A 10304-nucleotide genomic window follows, 5' to 3' on the forward strand; every position below is an offset into this window, starting at 1 on the left:
AATGGAATCTAAAACTTCTTCTGACTCGTTAGGCGCTCGTCCGCAGGAACAGTCAATCATGGCGGTAGCATAGCGTTAGCGTTGCAGCTCAGACGGGAAAACACGGATAAAAAGTGATGGCGGCGTCGTCTGCAAACATCCGCGCTGCAGAGCAACGCCCCCCGGAGGTTTAACGTGAACTACAGGGTCGTTTGTAAATCCCACTTTATACTAATCTAGTGGCTAACCGCTAACGCTAATCGCTAGCTGTTAATGGCTAGATTTAACAGCGGCGGGTTTATATTAGCCTCCTGTGCTAACGACGATCAAAACCTCTCGTTTTGGGGTGGTGCCCCCTTGTGGGCGATATAAACAGCTTTGACCTTGTTCACGCTAGGACGCCGTGTTCGCTGCCGGCGGCACTGGCGGGCGTCGTCGTCACGCACGTGGGCGTAGATCACGTGAAGCTACGCTACGGGCTCGACGACGTTGTTCGCGCTTACTGGGATTGACACGGGAACGATTTGTGAAATCGGGCAACTTTAAACACTGGGAACCGGTGAATTTTATCGCAGGTCGTCATGACAACGGGCGTCCTTGAACCATAAAGACATTAAAAAAATAAAAGAATTTATTTATTTATTTATTTTTTAAATCGCACAGTGTGTCGCAGCTTTAAAAATCACATTGTCGTAATAAAAAAACCAACAAAAAAAAAAAACGTACTTGTGTCTTTTCTCAAACGGTTTTTTTTTTTCACTTCCTCTTTCAAAGTTGATAGAAAAAATTCTTTATACACGGAAAAAATAAAATAAAATCTGCATCACGTGGAGTCTCCTCTAGAGTGACGACGGGGAGTCATGCAAAAAAAAAAACGTTTTTAAAATGGAGCAGAGTCGGGGAGAAAGGGAGGGATTATTATAAAAGTGAAGAAGGAAAAGAAGAAGGGGAGGTGAAGAGCGCACCGAGGGTGAAATAATCCAGAAGTTTTTAATCCCATGCATTCTCCGGAAACACAAACGGCCTCCACGTTTTCCTCATCCTCCCGAATATTAGTTCCACTTTCCCCCCTCCCCCCTCGTCCTTCTTCGGCTCCTCCCCCTTGGCTGGTTGTCGTCCAATCAGAGCGCGAGGAGACGGCTCGCCCTCTTTTTTTTTCCCCCGGTAAAGTTTTAGTCTTTCGCTTCAGATCCAGAACCGCCAACCAGAAGCTCACTTCCTCCTCTTAAATTTTTTTTTTTTTTTTCTCCACGGAATCAGAAGAGTTGAGGGACAGAAAAACGAGGGATGAAAGGAGCTTGAAGTTGGTCAAGAAACAAAGAAAAGAAAGAAGATAAAGAGAGAGAGAGACCGAAGCCGGTCTCTTAGTAGTCTCATCGTCTCATCGTCTCTCGTCGTCTCTTGTCGCTTTACAAAAAACAAAACAAGTGTCGGGGCAACGTCCCGCCGCGGCGTCCAATCGGATCGCCCGTGGCTCTTGGCTGGTGGAGTTCTTCTGTGCAGTGGGGGAGGGGAAGGGGGAGGGGCTTAGTGGAGGCGGAGTCTCGCTCTAGAACATCATGCTGGTTTTCAGAAACGGCCGTGAATCTGGAGGAACAAGAGACGAGAAGCGTCAGTCAGGAAATCAGATTTCAGCGTGAAAAACAAACGTTCCGGAGCGTTTTGGCCGTCGGCTCGCACAACTTTTTGAAAATGGCTCCCGAGGTGGAACTTTCTGAAAAGGCTCTGGAAACGTGGGAAATCAAACTTTTTGAAAACTGCTAGGAGTCTGTGTAAACCATAGAAAACCAACTTTTTGAAAATGCTCACAATCAGCCGAACTCAAGGAATACTGTCTTGAACTCAAAGAATACTCCCTGAAACTCAAGGACTACTGTCTTGAACTCAAGGAATACTCCCTGGAACTCAAGGAATACTGTCTTGAACTCAAGGAATACTCCCTGAAACTCAAGGAATACTGTCTTGAACTCAAGGAATACTGTCTTGAACTCAAGGAATACTGTCTTGAACTCAAGGAATACTCCCTGGAACTCAAGGAATACTGTCTTGAACTCAAGGAATACTGTCTTGAACTCAAGGAATACTCCCTGAAACAGAAGGAATACTGTCTTGAACTCAAAGAATACTCCCTGAAACTCAAGGAATACTGTCTTGAACTCAAGGAATACTCCCTGAAACTCAAGGAATACTGTCTTGAACTCAAGGAATACTCCCTGAAACTCAAGGAATACTGTCTTGAACTCAAGGAATACTCCCTGAAACTCAAGGAATACTCCCTGAAACTCAAGGAATACTGTCTTGAACTCAAGGAATACTGTCTTGAACTCAAAGAATACTCCCTGAAACTCAAGGAATACTGTCTTGAACTCAAAGAATACTCCCTGAAACTCAAGGAATACTGTCTTGAACTCAAGGAATACTGTCTTGAACTCAAAGAATACTCCCTGAAACTCAAGGAATACTGTCTTGAACTCAAGGAATACTCCCTGAAACTCAAGGAATACTCCCTGAAACTCAAGGAATACTGTCTTGAACTCAAGGAATACTGTCTTGAACTCAAAGAATACTCCCTGAAACTCAAGGAATACTGTCTTGAACTCAAAGAATACTGTCTTGAACTCAAAGAATACTCCCTGAAACTCAAGGAATAATGTCTTGAACTCAAGGAATACTCCCTGAAACTCAAGGAATACTGTCTTGAACTCAAGGAATACTCCCTGGAACTCAAGGAATACTGTCTTGAACTCAAGGAATACTCCCTGAAACTCAAGGAATACTGTCTTGAACTCAAGGAATACTCCCTGAAACTCAAGGAATACTGTCTTGAACTCAAGGAATACTGTCTTGAACTCAAAGAATACTACCTGAAACTCAAGGAATACTGTCTTGAACTCAAGGAACACTCCCTGGAACTCAAGGAATACTGTGTTGAACTTTCCAGTTTTTTCAGCAGGATGTTTTAAATTCCTCTGGTATTTTTATTTTTTTTAAATCTGCTCCGTTTAGATCGAATCTCACATCTACAATATTTTAGTGAGGGTGGACCTCCACCCCCCCTCCACCCCCCCCCCACCCCCCCTCCACCCCCCCTCCACCCTCACCTCCGTCGTTCTCCTTCCGCTCCCCGTGGTGCTGTTGCTGCACACCCACGCTCACACACACACACACACACACACACACACACACACACACACACACACACACACACACACACACACACACACACACACACACACACACACACACACACACACACACACACACTCTTCCTCTCCCCGCGGTGTCATTGTTTTCTGCGAACGCTGCAAAGTGTTTACATTTCTGCATAACAGCATCCATAAAGCCGCTCCTTCCTCCTTCCTCCTCCTCCTCCTCCTCCTCCGTCCTCCTCCTCCTCCTCTTGCCCTCCGTCCTCCTCTCACACTCTCGTTTTGTCCTCTATTCATCATCCTTTGTTTTTTTCTCTTTCCCGAGATGTGAAACAGATTCGAGATCTTCCAGTAAAAAAAAGAAGAAAAACTTAACTTAAGTTTTTTTTCTCTCTTTCATGTCCCGTCCGTCACATTCCCTCGTTTCATCTCCTGCCCTTCCCTATTTTTATCACTCGGACCCCCTCCACTCCTCCGCTTTCATCCCTCTATTCTGCATGCATCCCCTCCCTCCATCCCTCCCTCCTCCTGCCCTCTATCTGCTCGTCTCATAGTATTTTTATCCTCCATTCTTCTTCTTCTCTCCGTCCTCTCCTCTCCTCTCCTCTCCTCTCCTCTCCTCTCCTCTCCTGTCCTTTCTCTTTCTCCTTCAGGCAGCAACTTCAGAGACGCTCTCTAATCTGGATTAGAGGAGGAAGATGCTCTATAATCTGGATGTTAACAGGAGGAAGATGTTCTATAATCTGGATGTTAAGAGCGGGAAGATGCTCTATAATCTGGATTAGTGGAGGAAGATGCTCTATAATCTGGATTAGTGGAGGAAGAGGCTCTATAATCTGGATTAGTGGAGGAGGATGCCCTATGATCTGGATTAGTGGAGGAATATGCTCTGTAACCTGGATTAGTGGAGGAAGATGCTCTATAATCTGGATGTTAAAATGAGGAAGATGCTCTATAACCTGGATTAGTGGAGGGAGATGCTCTATAATCTGAATGTTAAAATGAGGAAGATGCTCTATAACCTGGATTAGTGGAGGGAGATGCTCTATAATCTGGATGTTAAAATGAGGAAGATGCTCTATAACCTGGATTAGTGGAGGGAGATGCTCTATAATCTGAATTAGTTAAGGAAGATGCTCTATAATCTGAATGTCGGCTGAAGTCAGCTTTTAGTTACTTTAAGATAAAAGTTTTTTTTCTGTTCTAAACATGAGAAACGTAGAAAATAAAAACGTGAAAAATCCCAATAGGTCAATCTTAATCCACACTTTCTTTCTTTTCACTCTAATTAATCATTTTTCCTTATTTTCGATCTCCAGATTATTTCACTTATTTTCTTGAACCAGCAACATTTGGAAAACAGTGAATAACACAGATTAGAATCCAGATTATGTTATAATTCAACACCTTTTACTCAAATTTCGGCCTTTTACCTTGAAATTCCTTCACTTTTACTTCTTAATCTTTCTATTAAAACAAGAAACAATCAGAATGAAACTTTTTCTTAATTTTCAGTTTTAATTTCAGGGATTTTTTTTCCATCCATTATTCCCTGTTTTCCTCCTCCGTGTGTGTGTGTGTGTGTGTGTGTGTGTGTGTGTGTGTGTGTGTGTGTGTGTGTGTGTGTGTGTGTGTGTGTGTGTGTGTCCTGGTTAAGATTAAACTGGAGGAGAAAATGTCACCAGGTCTCGCAACAAGGTCACATTTTTCAATTCCCCGTCCTCCTTCTTCCTCCTCCTCCTCCTCATCCCTCCATCTTTCTTCCTCTTTCTTTTTTCCTGCACCTCATCCCTTAATCTTTCTGCTCTTCATTTCTGTTCCTCTTCCTCCGACTCATCTCTCTCTCTTCTTGCTCTTTCACCTCCTCTCTCTCCTCTCCCACTCTCTTCCTCCTCCTCTTGCTCTCATTTCCTCCTCTCCTCCTCTCCTCTCCACCTTCTTTCTCAAACTTCTTCCTCTCCTTTTCACACTTTTCTCCATTTCTTTAACTTCCCTTACTTTTCCACCTCTTCTCCTTTCCCCCTTTCTTCCCTCCTCTTCTTTCTTCTGGAACTTCTCTGCCCCACCCTCCTCCTCCACCTACATCCCTCTCTTTTCTCCCCCCTCCCTCCTCCCCATCCCCCTCTTTTCAACTCCTCCACCTCATCCCTCTCTTTTCTCCGCCAATTAGTCCACTTGGCTTTTAAGAGGCGAACAGAAAGCGATCTCTTCCTCCTTTAACCTCTCTCTCTCTCTCCCCCCCCTCCCCTGCTTATCGTTCCTTCTCTCCCTCCCTCCTTCCTCCCTCTCTTTTTGATTGTAACGCGATGTCTTTCTTTGTATTCAGCACTTTTCCTCCTCACTCGTTAATTAAGAGTGTGGAAGGTGAGAGAGGCAGGGGAGAGGTGTGTGTGTGTGTGTGTGTGTGTGTGTGTGTGTGTGTGTGTGTGTGTGTGTGTGTGTGTGTGTGTGTGTGTGTAAACCACCGTAGGTGCTTATAGTAGGAAGGATGAGTGTGTGTGTGTGTGTGAGAGGCAGCAAAGGGTCCTACTGGGCCAATCAACATTAATGAAATCAGGTGGGTCTGTGTGTGTGTGTGTGTGTGTGTGTGTGTGTGTGTGTGTGTGTGTGTGTGTGTGTGTGTGTGTCGGAGTGCTTGGCTTGCAGAAGAGAGGGGATCTAAAAGGGGTCTAAAGAGGAGTGAGAGCTAATTAGAGTTCCCTGTCTCACAAGAGTGTGGATCAAACACACTCGCAAGCACGACTACAGGTAACACACACACACACACACACACACACACACACACACACACACACACACACACACACACACACACACACACACACACACACACACACACACACACACACACACGCGCAGCTTGAAGGTTTTCAATGTCAGGCAGGACTGAGCACAGCTGGTGGAAAGAGGACGACACATGAATACTAAAACGCCGGCGGTTCTGCTGCACTAGCGAGGACCGTCGTTAGCGTAACGGACTCCCGCGTTGTCGAACGACATCAAAAAACTTTTCCTGCACGTCCGCGGCCGTCGGAACCCGGCGGGATCACACAGGAAGGAGATCGCCAGGGATCCACCAGGGTTCTGGGATCACCTTCACACCCCGCTACAGGAGAAAACGCCTCGTTTTTGTGTTTCCGAAAAGCTTCACGTTCACACAACAACGTTTCAAGTAAGAGCGCCTAGTTTCTGTGTTTACGTTTCAGAAAAGTTTCACGTTCACACGTTACAAGTGACATGTTTTAGGTGGAAATACGTCGTTTTTTTGTGTTCGCGTTGCAGAAAAGTTTCCCGACGTCTCAAGGGAAAACGGTTCATTTTCGGTTTTCATCGCGGCGCGTTTTAGTTTCCGAAAAGTTTCACGTTCAAACTGCTTTGAAGTTTAAACAACGTTCCATCTTACACACACACACACACACCACACACACACACACACACACACACACACACACACACACACACACACACACACACACACACACACACACACACACACACACACACACACACACACACACACACACACACACACACACACACACACACACACACACACACACACACACACCGTCACGTGTGTGTGTGTGAAGGTGAACATCAAAGGGAGGCCACTGAGTCTGCTTAGCGTCTCCACTAATACAGACTGGGCCCCGACACACACATGTGCCTGCCATGTGTGTGTGTGTGTGTGTGTGTGTGTGTGTGTGTGTGTGTGTGTGTGTGTGTGTGTGTGTGTGTGTGTGTGTGCCTTTGAACACACTTGATGTTTAGAGTTGTATCTGTTAATATGTGGCATGTGTGGGTGTGTTTTGTTGTTTGAGTCTGACCGCCTGAATGTTTTATCTTTAAAAAAATTTTTTATTAGTGTGTGTGTGTGTGTGTGTGTGTGTGTGTGTGTGTGTGTGTGTGTGTGTGTTCAGGTACCCTGTACAGCGCCGTTGTCTTGCTGGTTTCCATTAAGTTCAGGTTTGTCTTCTGCTCCAGCAGCGTCTGGTGCGAAACACAAAGACAAGACAGAGTCTCAGTGGGGCGGCCAATAGAATAACACTGGTGTGTGTGTGTGTGTGTGTGTGTGTGTGTGTGTGTGTGTGTGTGTGTGTGTGTGTGTGTGTGTGTGTGTCCTGGTTCACTTCCGAAAAGTTTTACAAATTTCACGGCGTCGTTTCGAGACCAAGAAGCTTTTGCATCTAAACGACGACGTTTCAAGTGAAAAACTCGTCACTTGGTGTTTGTCGTTTCCGAAAAGTTTCACGTTGACACGACATTCCGGGTGAAAACGCATCGTCTGTGTGTTTTCACGTTTCAGAGACGTTTAGCGTTTTTAGCTGAAACGTTTTAGGCGTAAATACAAAAACGTGTCGTTTAGAATTTTCATTTTCCAAAAAGGTTCACGTTCACAAAACGCTTCCTGTGAAAACGGATCGTATTTTGTGTTGTTTCAGAAAAGTTTAGCGTTTACATGGCGACGTTTCAAGTTAAAAATCACTCCTATGTTTCCCACAATTATGTACTGAACACACACACACACACACACACACACACACACACACACACACACACACACACACACACACACACACACACACACACACACACACACACACACACACACACACACACACACACACACACACACACACACACACACACACACACACACACACACGTCCAGTCCAGTCCAGTCCAGTCCAGTCCAGTCCAGTAGGAGCAGCGCCGTGAAACCAATGTGGAGATTCGTCTCCGGCGACGACCCACCGGCTACGTCCTGCTACATCGTGCTACGTCCCGTTATGTCCTGCTACAATCTGCTCCGTCCGGTTACGTCCTGCTCCGTCCTACTACGTCTGGTTACATCCTACTACGTCCTACTCCGTCCTGCTACGTCCTGTTACATCCTGCTATGTTATGCTACGTCCTGTTACAATCTGCTACATCCGGTTACGTCCTGCTACAATATGCTATGTTCTGCTAAATCCTGCTATGTTCTGCTTCGTCCCGTTACATCCTGCTACGCCCTGCTCCGTCCTACTCCGTCCTGCTACGTCCTGTTACATCCTGCTATGTTATGCTCCGTCCTGCTCCATCCTGATACGTCCTGCTACAATATGCTATGTTCTGCTAAATCCTGCTATGTTCTGCTACGTCCAGTTACGTCCTGCTCCGTCCTGCTATGTTCTGCTACGTCCTACTCCATCCTGCTATGTTCTGCTATGTCCAGTTACGTCCTACTCCGTCCTGCTCCGTCCTTCTATGTTCTGCTACGTCCTACTCCATCCTGCTCCGTCCTGCTATGTTCTGCTACGTCCTGCTCCGTCCTACTCCGTCCTGCTCCGTCCTTCTATGTTCTGCTACGTCCTGCTCCGTCCTACTCCATCCTGCTCCGTCCGGTCACATCTGGTTAATTCCAGCGCTCTACCCTCAGCAGCTCCAGCGGTTCAAGAGCTTCAGTGGACGAGCGGAGAACCGTCCAGCTAAACACCGACACAAACACATTGAGCAAAACCAAAGAACGACTGGGACTCGGCTGGGAGAGCTGGTTGACTGTCAATCATAAAGGTGCAGGTTTGATTCCCAGTCTTCACTGTCGATATGTCAAAGTGTCCTTGAGCAAGACACTGAACCCCAAACTGCTCCCCGGGGGATGGTTAGAGCGCCTTGCGTGTGGCAGCCGTTGGACTAGAGGCTAGCGAAGTGGACTTGGGATCGGGAGGTTGGTGGTTCGAATCCCACAGCTGACATGTCGCCCCTGAGCGTGACCTTTGACCCAATTGGAGAAAGACAAAATAAAAACAGGCACGTCGTCGTACCGTTGTTGTTGGCGGCGTGCAGCGGCTCGGGAGACGACGAGGACGAGTGTTTGAGAGCGTCCTCCACTCGCTCCCGCCTCTTGGATTCGAACTCCAGCGCCTCCTGCAGCTTCCTCTTGGCCTTCTTCTCCTTCTTCAGCCGCTTCTGGATGGAAGCTGCAGGGAGAAGGAAGCTTAATGGACCGTCCCCGTGACTTTAGCCCCTCCCCTCCCCCTCCCCCATTACCTCTAAAGAACACGGTGAATCCCTTTCTCGTCTCCCTGACTTCACTTTTTTTTTTTTTTAAATCAAGGTTTTCTCTTGGTGGTTCGTCGGCCATATTGGACGACATCATCTGCATATCGGAGATTCTGACTTAACTAAAGAATTTCTTTTCTTTTTAAAAAAATCTTTTTCTTTGACCTGTTCACACTTCTGTTGGTGGTTCGTCGGCCATGTTGGAGCCTCTTTCAATCCTCACGTTCTACGCTTGACCTGTGGCTAAGCCCCGCCTTCCCCTCGCGGCTGACTGTACGTTTACGACTCAGCCACCGAGCTCACCGGATCAGCTACCGGGTCGTTTGCCTTGGAGGAGGGGGCGGGGCTTCTTAGCCAGAACTGCGCCCGGCTGTGGACCCGGAGTCGACGGTTCCCGCCTCACCTCTGCTCTGTAGTTCGGAGGTGAGCTGTCGCTCCAGACTCTCCCTCATCTCCCGTTCCCTGTACAGCTCCATCTTCAGCTCCCGCTTCTCCGCCTGGATCTGCTTGTCCTGCACCCGGGCGTTCTCCACCGCCACCTTCAACAGGCCCTGAGGGAGCAGAGGATGACGCCTCCGCCACAGGAAGTAGAGCCGACAGAACCCCCCCCCCCCCCCCCCCCGCCCCTCCCCCACCTGGTAGCGCCGCATCATGTAATAACGGTATGTAATAATGTAATAAATGTTTGTTTTTGTACTTTTATGCTTTATATCATATAAAATAAAGCAGAATACGTGTTTATGTCGGTAATGCCGTAATGTTGGTTTCAGTAATAATTAAGTAGTGTAACTGTAGTTTCTATCTTGTGAACACATTACTCTGTTATAATAAATAGTTACTTCTGATTTAGGCCTGAGCAATAAAACATCCTAGTTTAAAAAAAAGAAAATCGCAGTTAAATTTAATGTTATTCTGACGGTTTGATGGCTTTTCTACTTAAGGCCTCAATTTTGATGATTTAATACATAATACACCAAATGATTACATTTTCTTAAAAGAAAAAAAAGAAAAGAGCGCCTGCATTTTGTAATAACTGCTGCAATATGGAACAAGTTATTACAAAACGCGGCGTTATGACACAATGCGGCGTTATGACAACGCGGCGCTACACCTGGCTGGGCGGAGGAAGTA

The 10304-nt window shown here is 46.6% G+C and overlaps 1 protein-coding gene across 1 annotated transcript in view; it reads right to left on the bottom strand.

Moving 5' to 3' along the window:
* Positions 1 to 1225: 1225 nt before the first annotated feature.
* LOC308128188 (uncharacterized protein) overlaps positions 1226 to 10304 on the bottom strand; it is a gene marked incomplete at its 5' end in the record, with an annotated part of 9181 nt that continues 102 nt past the window's right edge. The window contains 4 exons of the mRNA XM_080493897.1: positions 1226 to 1566; positions 7053 to 7118; positions 8936 to 9091; positions 9577 to 9724. Of these exons, the coding sequence (XP_080350023.1) occupies positions 1529 to 1566; positions 7053 to 7118; positions 8936 to 9091; positions 9577 to 9724 (408 nt within the window). The remainder of the gene's footprint in view (positions 1567 to 7052; positions 7119 to 8935; positions 9092 to 9576; positions 9725 to 10304) is intronic.

Source organism: Lipophrys pholis (genome assembly GCF_963383615.2).
Source record: "Lipophrys pholis genome assembly, contig: SCAFFOLD_124, whole genome shotgun sequence".
Lineage (NCBI taxonomy): Eukaryota > Metazoa > Chordata > Actinopteri > Blenniiformes > Blenniidae > Lipophrys > Lipophrys pholis.